We start from the raw sequence: 17,165 nt of genomic DNA, 5'->3' as shown, positions 1-17,165 counted from the left end.
TTTTATTAAATTTTTATTTTTAAACAATATACCATAAAAGCAGCAATTTGCATGGTATACTGTAGTGATGGCCATCGACGGCAAATGGTTTTAAAATATTGTTAGAAAACACTTTTGATGCTATGGTAAGTGACCATTGCATCAAAAGTATTAGATGGAAAAAACTAGTCAAATGATTTGCATATGCATAAAAAACACAGCGCATGCAAAATACCACTATAGTGTGGATGAGAGGGGACGGGACTAGGGGTGGGATCGGGGCCAAGACAGGGGGCGGGATCGGGGGCGAGGCCTGGAGCAGTAGGGATGGTCATCAGTGGGGTGTCCATCGATTGTTACAATCGATAGGCCCATCGTGATTACCATCGATGGCACACAAACCATCTATGGTGAACCATCGATAGTTTGCACCCCCTCCATGGTCACCTCTGCTGTGGGCCCGTTGGGCCGCGAGCCAACCAAAAATGGGGGCAGGGCTTAGCAGCCGCTGTGGGCTTCGTCCTAAAAAAAAAAAGACCATCAGCTCCTACTCATCCCATGATGGCGTGGAACCATTGGTCACTCCAGGTAACATCGGCCAGCAACCATCGATGTTTTAAAAACATTGATGGCCATCCCTACTCTGAAGCAGACAGAGAGAGCCTCTAATGATCAAGATGCCCGATGCAGAGAGCTGCAGCCAGAGACGGGCGAAGCTCTCAGCATTTTATTTTTTTTATTTTAACCACCACAACACCATCAAATCAATACCATTCGATGGCGGCTAACATCTTAATGCTGCCATCGAATTGTAAAACATGAACATCGTAAGAAAAACATTTATGGTCAGGGAACATCGATAATTGATGTCCATTCCCTACCGGCGGGCAGCGCTGAATGTTCCCGACAGCTGCTACTCTATGCAGCCACCAGGTGTTAGGAGGGGGGCGGCAGCAGCATTTATAGTTCCCGCTGGCAACAGCTGCTCTTGTAGTTCCCTGCGGCTGCTCCTCTGTGCTTATCTATGCTGGGTGTTAGAAGGGGGGGCCGGCACCAGTGCTTGTAGTTTCCGGCGGCTGCTCCTCTATGCAGCCGCTGGGTATTAGGAGTGGTTTCCGGCAGCAGCGCTGGTAGTTTCTGGCGCTCTTCAGCTGCTGCCAGGTGGGGGTTACGGCAAGACTGACCGATCACTGTGGCCAGCAGTTATCGGGACACAGTGGGGGCGGAGTTGCTGGTGCAGAGGGACCGCAAAATTAACTTCCAGTAGCCGCCTACAGGGCGTGTCTGACTGGTCGAATCAGATGCGACCATGTCAGGGAAAGCCCAGACTGGTGTGGTTGCATCTGCTGCGACCATGCCAGGCAAGTGATTAAGGAGAGATTTATTAACATCTAATTATCTCTCCGCAAACAGACATTCTTCATCGATACTTATTGCAACCACGTAGGATGTCTTGGCGCAGCAATGGATTATAAAAGAGATTCCCATTAGATTTTTAGAGGTGTTATGGTAACTCTCCAGTTATATAACATCAGCAGATAGATGTTATAAGTAATAGCTGCTGGGCGTAAGTGAGATCAGGAAACCTGCAATATTTCAGTGAGAATGAACTGCGCAAGCGCTTGAAACATCCGGGAGGCAGCAGGTGGCAATGTAAATCAGAATTGTGCCATCCTCGATTGTGCTATGTGCAGTGCTGTCACTAGGGTTGTGTGGGCCGCACTGGGTGACACCATCCGAGGCAGTGACACCAAAATAGCTGAACTGCTCTCACCTACCCTTGTGGCGTATCCTCTTCATGTAGGCATCCAACTTCTTCTGAAAAAGACAAACCGAAAAAACGCGGACCCCCAAGTCCTCTAAGGACAGTACTTAGCTAATGACGGCTCAGCTGCTATATTTCCCTTGCACCCAACGCATTGGCTGAGCTTTTATTGGCTGAGAGAGGTGATGCTAACACAGTCTGTGCTGCCAGTTTTGCATCTTAGGGCCTGATTCAGAGTTGGAGGCAGTAGCGAGGATAACATACGCTAGAATAGATAATGGAATTACTCAGCCGGGGCCAGGAAATCTAAGTCGCAAAACACGCATCCATTTTGGGAAATCAACCCAGTTGCCGCCCATTCCCTGCCACTAAACGACCACATCCAGGGCACTGAGACTGCGGTTGCATGCCAATTCAGGACACGCACAGTGCGTCCCCAGTGCATGGTCAGTGCACACAACATTGGACATGTACGCAAATCATTGGGTTTGCGTACAAGCCTAAATGAGGTCCTTAGTTGCTTATAGTGTACTACAGTCTTATTATTAGTGTTTTTGCTTGAGGAAGGAAGGGAGGAAGGAAGGAAGGAAGTTGAATTTCTCCTGATGTTTCTTCAATATGCAAAAATACATAAACAAAAAGAACAATAAGTTCTACACGTGTCAATCTACACAGAGAGGGGTGAGATAGTTCACATCCAAAGATATCTTGTTAATGTCCAACTTCCATCAAAGGCACCCAGTGTGCACATGGTACATCATACAGTGGTTATGCTTACATGTATACTTACTTTGCAGTGATATGGCGCATGCACATAGCAGTTTCTTTATATCCTCATCAGAAGTTTGATATACACGACCATGATCTTCAAGTCAATATACATGACCAGAGTCAGGGGGAGAAGGAATGAAATCGGGTGGTGTGGATAGTTCAAATAAAAAATATTTTATTATTTAGTAAAAGCACAATGGGACAAAAGATGCATACCATATGTGAACAACATGGAATTCACCGTAGGTAGATGGAACCCGGGTATATCACTACAGTGGCAATGTGAATCACAATAGGTATGTAGTTCCCTTATATAAAAGGGCACTATCAACGCGTTTCAACGCACTGCGGTGTCTTTGTCAAGATGAGTGTCTATAAAACTAAAATACAAACAAGTATAAATAATCCATAGGTATTGACCATTCCAATAAAGCAAAAGTGCAATTGTATTTACCACAAACATAAACACGTGTCATTTGGCCGCCATATTGTGGTGGTGGAATAAAGTATTTGCTGGATTAACAACTCACCATGCCTTGCAGCCTAAAGAGGTTACCTGGATATGGTGGGTAGCCCCATAACATTGGCCATGATTATGCTAAAAGCCTCTATTGATTGCAAAATTTGATTGCATTTATATATTATCAGTAATTTGGAGTTGTGCACCTGAGATTTGTCTGTTCCAGGGTTAGGATACAACATTTGTTGGTCAGTATCCTAACCCTCACCCTACCCTTCCCTCCCCGCAGCATAAACCTAACTCTCCCCCAGCAGCATGAACCAAATCTTACCTGCCCGCAGCCTAAACCTACCCCCACGCAGCCTAACCCACCCCCTAGTACCTAACTTCCCCTAACCCTCCCTCAAACCCCAGTACTTACAGCAGCAGAGATCGGGGCATGCTTGGCTACTATCTTCAGCTCCTTAATTTGCAGCTGTTGGCCACTGAGGAGGTGAGCAATTTTTGCAACTAAGCAATCGTGATTACCGGTATTATGCTCCCCAACCTGCCCACTTCACTGGAAAGTGGGTGGTATGTGGGAGATCCTCTCAGTATTCTGGGGGACAACCCAAAAAAACAGGAGAGTGGGTAAACGTGTGTGTGTGTGTGTGTGTGTGTATATGTGTATATATATATATATATATATATATATATATATATATATGACAGGTATCTCCCACGGAACTGGTGTTGGGAACTGTCATCATGAAAAGGTCCGGTGTTGACCTTGAAACGTCAACATTGTTTGTGTAAAGATGTTTCTTATTTAAATACACTTTATTTTTTTCACCATTGGAGTGCCGCCTACCTTTTTCTATTGGGACCAACACAGTTCCGTGGGAGATACCTGTCTATATTTTACTCACAGGAGGGCACCCAGATAATTTTTGATTTCAGTCTGTCAAGTGCTAAACTAATGGACTCATATATATATATATATATATATATATATATATATATATAACTGTGAAGTTGTGTTTTTATTTATATTGTGAATTGAAAAAACATTTAGGACAACATAACAGAAAACTTCAGCATGCATAACTATTCACCCCCCTAAAGTCAATACTTTGTCGAGCCACCTTTTGAGGCAATTACAGCTGCAAGTCGCTTTGGATAAGTCTCTATGAGCTTGCCACATCTTGCCCCTAGGATTTTTGCCCATTCCTCAAGGCAAAACTGCTCCAGCTCCTTCATGTTGGATGGTTTCCGCTTGTGAACAGCAATCTTCAAGTCTGACCACAGATTCTCAATTGGATTGAGATCTGGGCTTTGACTAGGCCATTCCAACACATTTAAATGTTTCCCCTTAAACCACTTGAGTGTTGCTTTAGCAGTATACTTCGGGTCATTGTCCTCCGTCCCAGTCTCAAATCACAGGAAGACTGAAACAGGTTTTGCTCAAGAATATCCCTGTATTTAGCACCATCCGTCTTTCCTTCGACTCGAATCAGTTTCCCAGTCCCTACTGCTGAAAAACAACCCCACAGCATGATGCTGCCACCACCATGTTTCACTGTGGGATGGTGTTCTTGGGGTGATGGGATGTGTTGGGTTTGCGCCAGACATAGCGTTTTCCTTGGTGGGCGAAAAGTTAAATTTTAGTCTCATCTGACCAGAGCACCTGCCTCCATACATTTGGGGAGTCGCCCACATGCCTTTTGGCAAACTCTAATCGTGTATTCTTATTTTTATCACTAAGTAATGTTTTTTTTCTGGCCACTCTTCCATAAAGCCCAGCTCTATGGAGTGTATGGCTTATTGTGGTCACATGCACAGATACACCAGTCTCTGCTGTGGAACTCTGCAACTCATTCAGGGTTACCTTTGCTCTTTGTGCTGCCTCTCTGATTAATGCCCTCCTTGCCTGGTCTGTGAGTTTTGGTGGGCGGCCCTCTCATGGCAGGTTTGTTGTGGTACCATGTTCTTTCCATTTGATGATGATGGATTTGATGGTGTTCCGGGGGATCATAAAAGATTTGGATATTTTTCTATAACCCAACCCAGAATTGTACTTCTCAACAACTTTGTCCCTGACTTGTTTGGAGAGCTCCTTGGTCTTCATGGTGTGATGCCTCTTGCTTAGTGGTGTTGCAGCCTCTGGGGCCTTTGAGAAAAGGTGTTTATACTGACAGATCATGTGACACTTAGATTTCACACAGGTGGACTTCATTTAACTAATTATGTGACTTCTGAAGGTAATTGGTTGCACAAGAACTTTTGAGGGGCTTCATAGCAAAGGGGGTGATTGCATATGCACATTTAAATTTTCAGAATTTTATTTGTAAAGATTCTTTTTTATATATATTTTTCTCATTTCACTTCACCAAATTAGACTATTTTGTGCAGATCCATCACATAAAATTCAGATAAAAAAAATAAAAAAATGTCAGGTTGTAATGTAACAAAAAAGGTAAAAAGCCAAGAGGGGTGAATACTTTTGCAAGGCACTGTGTATGTATATGTGTGTGTGTGTGTATATATATATATATATATATATATACATACACACACACACACACAGCCCCAGGGTAAGTATACCTCAGGGTAAGATTACACACACATACTGTACATGGCCAGGGTGAGATCGAACACACACAGGGCAGCACCAGCTATTACACTGACCTGTAGGATGTGTGTAGATTTCATCTCGCGTAAAGTGACAGATGTCCTCTGTCTCTGTGTTCCACAGGTTGGTATTTCTTCTATTTTGACCGTAATTGTCTAGGTACTGTAGCTCAACCTATGCAGCTCCATTTTTCTCATTTGACTGACATTATTTCACAGTGCCCACTGACTGATTCCAGTTGCTGAGGGAGGGAAAAACAAGTGGGCGGGGGGCTTCAGCAGGTGGGCGGGGCTTTGTCGGACAAAGGCAAATGGCCTGGGCATCGGGCATGTGAGAAGTGAATGGGCTGGGCTTTAGATGGCCAGGAAGTGAATAGGCAGGGCTCACCAATGCTGATGGTGGTGACTGTTGACAGGATATTTTTTTCCTGTGCACACTGGCCAGACTGCAGCAGATGATCTGGGCCTATTTTCATGGGGGACCTGGAGCTGTAGCTCCACTCACCCCATTGTTAATCCGGCCCTGCCCTGACATTGTATTTATTAGCTAATATCCTGTTCTTAACTGTATGTTCTATTCTTTGAATAATTAACTCTGTCAGAAAAAAACATGATGATAGATTTTTTTTTTTCCATCTTCGTCTAGGAGTGGTTCAAATTAGGGGAAGGAAAAGCTGTGGAACAGACATCAGAAAACAGTAAAAAAAGTTCATTATCCAGTACAGGGTCATTGCACAAAAAGGTGATTTCTTCATCCGTTTCTACTTCCTGCAGTAAAGTGTTTAGTCAGTCGTCTATCCCTGTCAAATCCTTCCCAGTGTCAAATAAACTGGAAGAACAACCTGAGATACACATGGCCAAACTTCCTTCCTTATGCATTACACCTCCCACTACAATTATGCCAACTAAAGTGGAAATTCCTGAAGAGTCAGTAAAGGATATGGATATAAAGCATGATGTCTCTTCTCCATTCCAAGGTTTGTTTCCAGTCATGGTTTTTATGGGTTAGTTGCTGTGACTTAATTTTCATTGCTCAAGTAATCTAGAAATAATTAAACCAACATTCCTGAAGTTCATTCTGTAGATAATAATAATCTTTATTTTATGTTTTAGATACCACACATGGATTTTCTTTCCAGCCTTTTTCACCCTCCTATATAACCCAACCAACAGATGTTGCAGATGTAGAAAGTTTTACTCCTGTTGTCAGACTTCCGGAGTTAAGTGCTAATCATATTGTAACTACCCACATTTTAGAGGATTTTGAGACAGGAAAACCAATGAGTGACACAATTAAAGTAGAAGATATAACTGCTGTTACATGTAGGAAAAGCCTTGAGGATCAAGGAGGAGAGTGTGCAAATTCTATGGAATGTCAAAATATTCTGTTTCAGGAAGTAGAGCCTCCAGTTATAGGGGAGAATGAACATAAAACATTAATGGAGTGTCTTCCATCTTGCATTTCCAATGTGAACCTGAGCAATGGAAAAGGGACTTCTTCAACTCAGACTGATTTCAGTGACACATTCACCCAGGCTAATAATGGTGAAGTAAATTTGAGCACTATGCCTCTGAATGATGAACAATCCCACAGAACAAATGAAATGGGTGATCTAAATATGTTTATTAGTGAAGAATGTACAGACAGAAACATAGATGATGTGGAATCTGGCATTTTCAGCTGTAAAGGGGAAGATGTGTCTTGTGACCTTTCCAATATGAATTCTATGGATATCAAAACTGAAGACCCATTGGCTGGTATGAATACTTTGATTGCAGCAACAGAAATGCCTGTGGCCTGCTCTTTGATGCCTGCAAGTACAGTAATTATGGCTCCTGCCATATCTATGGACCATTCACTCTTGCAAGGCATTGTTCTGTTGAGTGAAATAGCTCAAATACAGCTTGAGAAAAGGAAAGACATGGAAAGTAAGTTTTTACTGAATAAATTGTGTTGATGTGAAGAGTTGATATTAATTAAAGGCTATTTGGTTATTAGAAGCTGCATCTCTATCTTTGGGACTTAAAGGAATGAAAAATGCTAAAAATATTAATTTAATTGAAGATTACGTTTTCTCTCCTTGCCAGATTTGCAAAGCTACCATGTTAGACCTTCCCTTGAAAGTCTGTTGGCTGCTAGCACTCAAATGTTAATGGAGGTGCTCTCATCACCAGCAGTGGATGTTCTGAAAGCTCAATCAATCAAATTACCTCGTGAACTAACTCTTAATAAGAACTACAGTTGGAAGCAGAAAAATCGGGTGAGTGAGCAATTGATGTCACATGAATATGAGCAATGCTTGCCAGGCTTTTTATAATGTAAACATGTATAGAATGTTATGTGAATCATTTCTACTTCAGGGTCCATAGGGTATCCACAGGATACCTTGGGTATAGGTGTGACGTCAGTCATCGGGCACCATAGAGTTAAGCTTTCAGCCTCCCAGGATGCACTAGGGTCCCCCTCCTATACCCCGCCCCCGAGCCAAGGCACCTCAGTTTAGTTTGGTGCCCGGCCGGAGTCGGGTGCACCTGTTGGAGTGGGGGCTAAGAAGAGCCCCTGAAGCATTCCTGCATGCAGCTGTGGCTGCACATCTGGATGTACAGCATGGACAGTCAGTCCTGACGTCCATGCTGTCTTCCCTACACCCCCGCCGGTACCAGAACGCCGGTACCGATTCGGGGATGCTGGTGAGCACAGCTAGCGGTGACCCCAGATGTTCCGGACCATGGCCGGATTCAAGGGGGACAGCAAGGTAAGCAGCGGGGTCCCGCGGTGGGTCCCCGCTGTTACATGGTCCAGAGTCCCCAGGCAGGGGGCTCCCTGGGGACTGGCTGCAGCGTGGAGCCAGGTAAGAACCTGCGCTTCCACTACCCCCCTGGGACAGCGGACCGCAGCAGAGCGGTAGCGCTGCGGCGTCCCGGGGGTTAAATGCATGCCAGGGGAGCGCGCCTTCCCTGTCTCACAGCCGGCGCCTCCCCCGCTGCACACAGCCCTCTCTGCACTCTGCCGACTGGCCCTGTGGCAGCGCTCCTCCCCCAGGCCAGCCTCCTCTCTGCTCCTCGGCGACCATCTTCCTGAACGCATGGTGAACGCTGCTGGAAGCCTGGAAGGAAGCATCTTGGTCTGGGTCCCCCCGCATACCTCTCCTCCGCTGTGGTCAGGTCTGTGTATGCAGCGCTGTGTCCTACCAGACCCTGTGTCTGCGTAGTTGAGTGATCAGCGCTGGTTAGTGCAGGAATTGATTTTCTTTGCATTGTATGTGACTGTGCTAGCGCTGCTGCCTGTATCTTCTATTCTGTCTGTCAGCTTTATTACTGTCCCTGTTCTTTCTGCTAAGCCCTTGAGGTGCGGTGCTGCAGGGTGGTCTCTCACCTCTTTAAAATACAATTGGTGAGAGGGGTCACATACTTAGTACCATCATGTCTGAAAGTGATTTTCCTCTCCGGCTACAGTGTACTACGTGTAAAGTACCTTTAGCGGAGGGGGAGGGTAGCGCGGAGGGCCTCTGCCGGCAGTGTTTGTCAATGGCGCGGCCTACGGCCGCCCTGGGCTTGTTTCGCTCAGGCGCTTACAACCTTAGTGGGCCAGTTAGCTCCGCAGCCCGCGTTTACACAGATGGGTTTGTCCCAGCAGTCAGTGGTGTCGTCACCCATGCAGGGTTTCCCTAGACAATTGGTGGTACCCCGCAGTCTCCCTATTTCCCCTCTCCCGATTTCTCTGGAGCCGGCGTGGGTTAACTCCCTGACGAGTTCTGTACAGCACTTGTCGGATGTGTTGCAGGGGGAGACTGTGATGCGGCCACATAAATGGCCGATGGCGTCTCTGTCGGCTCCTTATGAGGATGACAAAGGGACGTCTGATGATGGGAAGATTCTGGATCCTTAAGATCAGGAACCTCTCCATACTAAGGACGCTGACGCTAGGTCCAAGGTATATATTCCTGGACTTATTCGAGCAGTCCGCACAGCCTTGGTGATTGAGGACGAAGTTCCCCCAGCTGCTAAATCCAAGTATGCCTTTTTTAAGGATGTGAAGGGTGACGCCACAGTCTTTCCTCTTTCGGGTCAGTTAATGGACCATTTAGAGGAGGCGTGGAAACAGCCTGGCAAGCGATACCAGCCGCAGAGGCGCCTGGCAGTGGCTTATCCGTTCGCGGATAATTATTTTGCTAAGTGGGAATCCCCTCCACAGGTGGATTCTCATGTGACACGTCTTGTCCGTAGTGCCACATTACCGATGCCATGCATGTCCTCCCTTAAGGATGCTACGGACCGCAAGGTGGAGATCTGCCTGAAGTCTGCTTATTCCCTTGCGGGGGGGGGGAAGCGCGGCCGGCTATGGCCATTTGCTGGGTTGCCAGAGCGATGGAGCGCTGGGCGGATTCATTGGAGGCGTCCTTTGATTCCGACTGTCTGGCCGAACAAACGGAGTTGATTGGTAATCTCCGTGATTCAGCCACTTATATCAACGAGGCGGCCTTAGACATTAGTACACTTGTGTCTCGAATTTCTTCAGCAGCGGTGGCTGCTCGTCGCACCTTGTGGTTGCGATCCTGGAAGGCGGACGCTGACTCCAAAAAGGGTTTGGAGGCGTTGCCCTTTAACGGAGAAGTTCTCTTCGGTCCAGATCTGGACAAGATTGTGGCCATGCTGGCGGCAGCCAAATCGGCATGTCTCCCGTCGGCCGCGGTTCCTTCTGGTTCAGGACCATCGTCCTTTCGGTCTTATAGGGCCCAGGGCAGGCCCAAACCACAGTCTTTTCCCCGACAGGCTGGTCCCAAAAAATCGGCCAAGCCCCGGAAGCAGGCATGGAGTACCAGACGTCCGGCCCCTAAGCCTGATGACAAGCCTGCGGCCTGATGGTCCGGGCCTCCCGTTGGGGGATCCCAAAGTGGGGGGCCGCCTGCTGCAGTTCGCCCGGTGTTGGTCGGTCACCACGACAGACACTTGGGTTCTCGAGGTGGTCTCCCACAGGTACGCCCTCTCTTTCCGGCACAGACCCCCGGCTCGATTCTTCACCACGGCTCTACCATCAGACCGGAACAAGGCCACGGAGCTGCGGAAGGTCTTGCACACTATGCTCCAGGCTGGAGTTATAGTGCCTGTTCCATTCTCCCAGAGGGGCCAGGGTTTCTATTCCAATCTTTTTTTGGTGCAGAAACCCAATGGGTCGTATCGTCCGATTCTCAACCTCAAAGCTCTCAACAAGTCTTTGCGGGTGCCGAAGTTTTGGATGGAGACCCTACGGTCCATCATTCTGGCGCTGGAACCTGGGGACTACATGGTGTCATTGGACATACAGGACGCTTACCTGCATGTCCCTATTCTTTTGCGCCATCAACAGTTCCTCAGGTTTGCAATCCGCAGCGACCACTTTCAGTTTCGGGCTTTACCTTTTGGCCTGGCGACAGCACCACGTGTTTTCGACATGGTGGAATTCGACATGGTGGAATATGCCTAGTTTCACTCCAGACCTCTGCAGCACCTGATCCTGTCCAAGTGGAACGGGCTGCCTCAGTTTCTAAAGTCCCAGACGATAGTGCTCACCCCGGAGGTTCGCCTGTCCCTTGCCTGGTGGTTGCAGACTACCCATCTCAGCAAGGGACGTCAGTTCTGGGTTCCAAATTGGGTCCTGTTGACAACGGACGCCAGTCTTCGGGGCTGGGGAGCAGTTTCGGGTCCTCACTTGTTCCAGGGCAGGTGGACGCCGTCAGAAGCGGAGCTTCCAAAAAATATCTTGGAACTCCGTGCGGTCTTCAATGCTCTCCAGCAGGCACATCGGGTTCTCCAGGGTCGCCCGGTGCAGGTCCAGTCGGACAACGCTACCACCGTGGCATACATAAACAGGCAAGGAGGAACCCGAAGTCGGGCGGCTCTCGTAGAGGTGTCTCGGATCCTGGTATGGGCGGAGCGCAATCTTCCGGCCATATCAGCGGTCTTCATCCCGGGAGTGCTAAATTGGGAGGCGGACTTTCTAAGTCGCCAGGACGTTCATCCGGGGGAATGGTCCCTGCACCCGGACGTTTTTCAACTGCTGGTGGACAGGTGGGGTCTTCCAGAGATCGACCTCATGGCGTCCCGGCACAACAACAAGTTGCCGGTGTACGGGTCTCGCACAAGAGACGAAGAGGCGTCTCTGGTGGATGCTCTATCCGTCAGGTGGACGTTCCGGTTCGCATACCTGTTTCCTCCGGTTTCCCTTCTTCCACGGGTAATCCGGAAATTCAAACAGGAAGGAGGGACGCTCCTGTTGATAGCTCCCGCGTGGCCCAGACGGCACTGGTTCTCAGACCTTCAGGGTCTGTCCGTGGACAGTCCTCTGCGGTTGCCGCTACAACCGGACCTTCTGTCGCAGGGTCCTTGTCTTCACCCGGACCTGGCTCGGCTGTCTTTGACGGCGTGGCTGTTGAGACAGCCATGTTGAGGTCCAGGGGGTTTTCCAGCTCTGTGGTGCGTACCATGTTGCTAGCTCGGAAACCGTCGTCCGCGAGGATATACCATCGCTGGTGGCATACGTTCTTCCAATGGTGTCGACCGAGAGGTTATGCACCGCGGGAGTTTCGTCTGTCTAGGATACTTGCCTTCCTACAAGCGGGACTAGATCATGGGCTTCGCCTTGCTTCTTTGAAGGTACAGGTTTCTACCCTGTCTGTCTGGTGTCACCGTAGGATTGCTACAATCCCGGATGTGCGCACCTTTATGCAAGGTGTTCTCCGCATTCAGCCGCCCTTTGTTCCACCTGTGGCGCCTTGGGATTTGGCTGTGGTCCTGAGGGCTCTCCAGGGACCGCCGTTTGAACCACTGGGCTCAGTGGATCTTAAATGGCTAACAGCTAAGACTGTTTTCCTTCTGGCCATAGCTTCGGCCAGACGTGTTTCTGATTTAGGGGCTCTCTCTTGTATACCCCCTTTCTTGATTTTTTCATGGGAACAGGGCAGTGCTCCGCACTCGGCCTGAATTTCTTCCCAAAGTTGTTTCCCAGTTTCATGTTAACGAGGAAATAGTTGTTCCGGCCTTTAATTCACCTGGTCTTTCAGTGGGTGAGGCCACTTTGGATGTTGTGCAGGCCTTAAGGACTTCGTTTAGGAAGTCGGACGCCTTGTTTGTCCTCTATGGCTTCCGTAAAAAGGGTTGGCCTGCTTCAAAGCAAACTTTGGCAGCCTGGATCTGTATGGCTATTTTTGAAGCTTATCTTCATGAAGGTCTTCCGGTTCCTCCTTCTTTGAAGGCTCATTCCACTAGGTCTGTGGGTCCTTCGTGGACAGCTCGACGTGGTGCCTCTGCAGTCCAGATCCGCAAGGCTGCTACGTGGTCCTCTGTGCATACCTTCGTGAAGTATTATAGGTTTGACACCTTCGCCTCTCAGGATGCTTCCTTCGGGCGGCGGATTCTCCTTTCAGCACAGGAGCGTCCCCACCCTTAAAGGATACTGCTTTGGGACTTCCCCAAGGTATCCTGTGGATACCCTATGGACCCTGAAGTAGAAAATATGAGATATGGTAAGAACTTACCTTTGTTACGAAGTCCATAGGGTTCCACAGGACTCCCGCCCTGTCGCACCTGTGCTGCAGATGGGCTTTGGTCTGGTCACCGGTTTTCCCGTCTCCCTCTCGTGAGAGTGTGATTCTTGTGTGTATCCAGATCTTCTTTCTCTCTCTTCCTTCTCCTCCTCCGGCCTATGGCTTGGTAACGAACTGAGGTGCCCTGGCTCGGGGACGGGGTATAGGAGGGGGACCCTAGTGCATCCTGGGAGGCTGAAAGCTTAACTCTATGGTGCCCGATGACTGACGTCACACCTATACCCAAGGTATCCTGTGGAACCCTATGGACTTCGTAGAAATAGAGATAACAAAGGTAAGTTCTTACCATATCTCATATTTTCTTTTGTATAGGTAAAATGAGCATTGGTATGTAAGATTTCTCATTATTCTTGCTAAACAAGTAAATTCAAGCGTGAAAGAGGTTTTGCAAAGCTACACAAGTATTATCGCGTTTTCATGACAATTTGGTAACGAAAGACTGCATATGTTATATCTGTTACTCTACTGTGGCAGAGCAATGATGAAATCTCATCCATCTTAATGTAACTACATAATTATAAGGTTGTCATTGCATAATAACTTTCCTGTATGTTTATTGAACATGTAAAGATATTTCAACCCAAGTGCATTTATCTTGTATTTGGACATAGTCAACCTTTAGATTGGAATTATATATTTTTTTTAAACATGCTGCCTAGAGTCACTTCAGACTAAAAGAACAAATCTAATTGTTACCAATGGTGATACATACACTGTAATTCTGCAATAAACAATACAAATAGAAAAACACAAGAAAAGCTGTGCAAATGGTGTGAAACTTCAAATAAAAACCTTTTAGATATCACTAGGACTCAGTGAAATGTTCAAACATGAATTTAATACAAATATAAAATACACTTTATAAAAAGCAATGCATGTCTGAGTATGTTCTCCACATTGTAACATAAAACAAATATAGTATAAATGCTAAATAAAACCAATGTGGTTGGAAAAGGTACAGTCCACCAGATCTAATGTTTTAAAATGTTAAGGATCCATAACTGGATAATGCACGCAGATATAATATCTGGTACCACAGTTCAGAGGATAAGTGACAGTGATCGCACTTAGCAAAAAATTTGTGGGTCTCAGTGACCCTTAACGTTTATAAATTGGTGTCCTACTCCACAGTTTCTGGGTCCCATCACATATTATTGGAGATGAGGGCAGGCAGCAGTTGGGACAGTGCTGGGAGCAGGTAGCAGTTGCGGTAGAGGAGGCTAAGGACAAGCAGCAGTTGGGGTAGAGCTGGGAGTATAGGCAGAGAAAAGTTGGGGTAGAGCTGTGGGTAGAAGTGAGTAAGAGCAGGCAGTGCTACGGGTAGGGAGGAGTAAGTGAAGACCGCAGTTGTGACAGTGCTCGAGGGCAAGGAGGGAGCTAGGGGCAGGCAGTGCTGGAAGTAGGAAGGGGGCAAGGGTAGATAATAGCTGGTGCAGTACTGGGGGGCTAGGAGAAGATTAAGTGTATGCAGTACTGGGGCTAGGGAGGGGACAAAGGTAGATAGCAGCTGGGGCACTTCTTGGGGGCAAGTGGGGTTAGGGACATGTAGTACTGGGAGAGGTAGGGGTAGATAGCAGCTAGGGCATTACTGGGGGCAAGAAGGGTTAGGGGCGGGCACTATTAGGGGCATGGGGTAGTGCTTGGGGGTAGGGAAGGGCTAATCATAGATAACAGTTGGGGCAGTGGTTACCTCCTTCCTCCTGGTGGGAGCCCCCCACCGGGTAATTGTTGCCCGCCTCCAGCTCCTTCCTGGCCCATGCAGTGTCCACCTCCCTGTCCCTCTGCGTGCAGACAACTGGGATGTAGGCATCAGGGACGGAGCGCAGGCAACTAGAGGAGCCCGGCACCACCACAGCAAGGAAGATCCGTTTGCGCCGATGGAATCTGCAGAGTCAGGATGAGATGAGTATGCTTTTGGTTGCAGCAGACATAGCACACACACACAGTGCATCTTGCAGGCCCGCTTTCTCAACCAATCGCTGCCGGCAGCGTCTCCTGAACCAATCGCTGCAGGTAGTTATTGGTTGGGGAGACCAGGCCCAGTCATAGCCCAATTTGTTTGATAAGGGAATATATGATTTGGCACCCTAGGCGTATTGAGCACGACGAAGGTGTGCACCTGAAAAAATTAAGGGGCTTGGTCTCATGGGAAAAACTGTACCCACGACCCATAACCCATTTTTGTTAAGCTGGATGCATGCCCAGCGCTCCGGGAGCTGCTGGCATGTGCACGCCATTGATTCACAACTCGCTCAAAGCAGCTACCATTCTTTTGTTTTTTGTTTTTTTTACTGAGGATAAATATGGCTACTATGCAGGTGTATGTAAGTCACACACACACACACACAAGCACAGCAGTCATTCATTGTCACACACACACAGCAGTCACCCATTCTCTCTTACACACACAGCAGTCAGACTTTGTCACACAGATACACACACAGCAGTTACCCATTGCCTCAAACACAACAGTCACTAATTGTCACACACACATATCACCCATTGTCAATATCATCTCACCATTGGTTGAACCAGTGTATCTTAGGTTAAAATTTTCCTTTACTTACACATGCCAGAAGGGGCTGGCTCCAGCATCCAGTGTCCGCTCTCCCGCGCTACTGTATCTTCCCACTACAGCACAGCCAAACCGCTTCCTTCCTAAGTTCCTACTACAACACTGCATGCGCGCGTTCGAGTGTTCCCCATGTTTGAGCAGTGGTATCCGGCAGCCAATCACAAAGATAGGACAGTGTGGGCGGGGGAGATTCCCGAGATTCCCTCTCCTCTGCAGCTCCCTACTCAGTGTGCCCATAATTAAAGCGCTGGCCTGCCCGGCCTCTGTCAGCTGATATTACATGTTGTGCCGGCCCTGGGTGAGACGATGTCGGCGGTGATCGGACGCCTCAGACACAGCACACAGCTGTTTTAAAAACTGGGTCCCCAAATGCCTATAGCGCGTAAAAACTGTGTGAGCAGTCTCAGCTATATAGATAGATAGATATATATATATATATACAGTATATATATATATATATAATATATATATATGTATAATCAAACATCCTGACTGACTCACTGGCTGACTCCCTGATGCATCAACGCCCAGCCCAAGCCCTTAGATCTAGAAACATGAAAATCGGGGAGTATATGCCTTTCATAACAAAGCTACTCACCAAGAAGGGATTTTTCAAAATTCCACTCCTAAGGGAGTGCAAAGCGTTAAAGTGTATCCTCCCCCTGTGCAATGTCCTGCCTGACTATCTTATGGCTGTAGCACAATTCAATATTCAAACACCGACTGTCATCAATAGTGCTGCCAAACTTCACTGGCAGTTGGTGTGGCTCCCATATTTGAATAGTGAAGAAAGGGAATGTGGGGTTAATGTATCAATCAGTGAAAAGAGTGGAGAAGTGTACCATAACAACTAATCAGATTTGAGGAAGCATTCATCAAATACATTATATAAAATGATAGGCAGATGCTGATTGGTTGCTATGGGCAATTTCTCTACTGGTCCACTTCTTCACTCTTTTCACCGCTTGATACATTAACCCATGTGTTACAACAAAGGTGAGAGAGGAAAATGTGTTTAAACAGCAGTGAGAGGGGAATTTGTTTTTATAGAGGTGAGTGAGGGGAATCTGTTACTAAACAGATCAGGGAGGGAAATGTGTTGCTATAGAGGTGAGGGAAGGGAATGTGTTACTACACAGGTATGGGAGGGTAATGTGTTACTACACAGGAGAGGGAGGGGAATTTGTTACTACAGGGGTGAGTGGGGGTAATGTGTTACTCCAGGGATGAGGGAGGGGTATAAGTTACTACAGGTGTGAGGGAGTGATTGTAGAGGTGTACAGGTGAGGGAGGGGAATGTCAAATGTGTTACAACACGGGTGAGGGAGGGAAATGTGTTACTACAGAGGTAAGAGAGTGGAATGTGTTAGTACACAGGTGAGTGAGGGTAATGTCTTACTATAGCAGTGAGGGAGGGAATGC

At 47.4% G+C, this 17,165-nt stretch overlaps 1 protein-coding gene across 8 annotated transcripts in view; it reads left to right on the top strand.

Moving 5' to 3' along the window:
* Positions 1-17,165, top strand: part of TNRC18 (trinucleotide repeat containing 18) — a 416,103-nt gene that overhangs the window by 168,751 nt on the left and 230,187 nt on the right. For all 8 annotated transcript variants that reach the window (XM_088456240.1, XM_088456241.1, XM_088456243.1 and 5 more), the window contains exons 9-11: positions 6,232-6,562; positions 6,699-7,514; positions 7,674-7,846. In XM_088456240.1, the coding sequence (XP_088312366.1) occupies positions 6,232-6,562; positions 6,699-7,514; positions 7,674-7,846 (1,320 nt within the window). The remainder of the gene's footprint in view (positions 1-6,231; positions 6,563-6,698; positions 7,515-7,673; positions 7,847-17,165) is intronic.

This window comes from Taudactylus pleione, unplaced genomic scaffold, assembly GCF_031769625.1.
Source record: "Taudactylus pleione unplaced genomic scaffold, aTauple2 ptg000690l, whole genome shotgun sequence".
Classification (NCBI taxonomy): Eukaryota; Metazoa; Chordata; class Amphibia; order Anura; family Myobatrachidae; genus Taudactylus; species Taudactylus pleione.
Note: the sequence above shows the minus strand (reverse complement) of the source record. Positions and strands in the feature narration are given on the sequence as shown.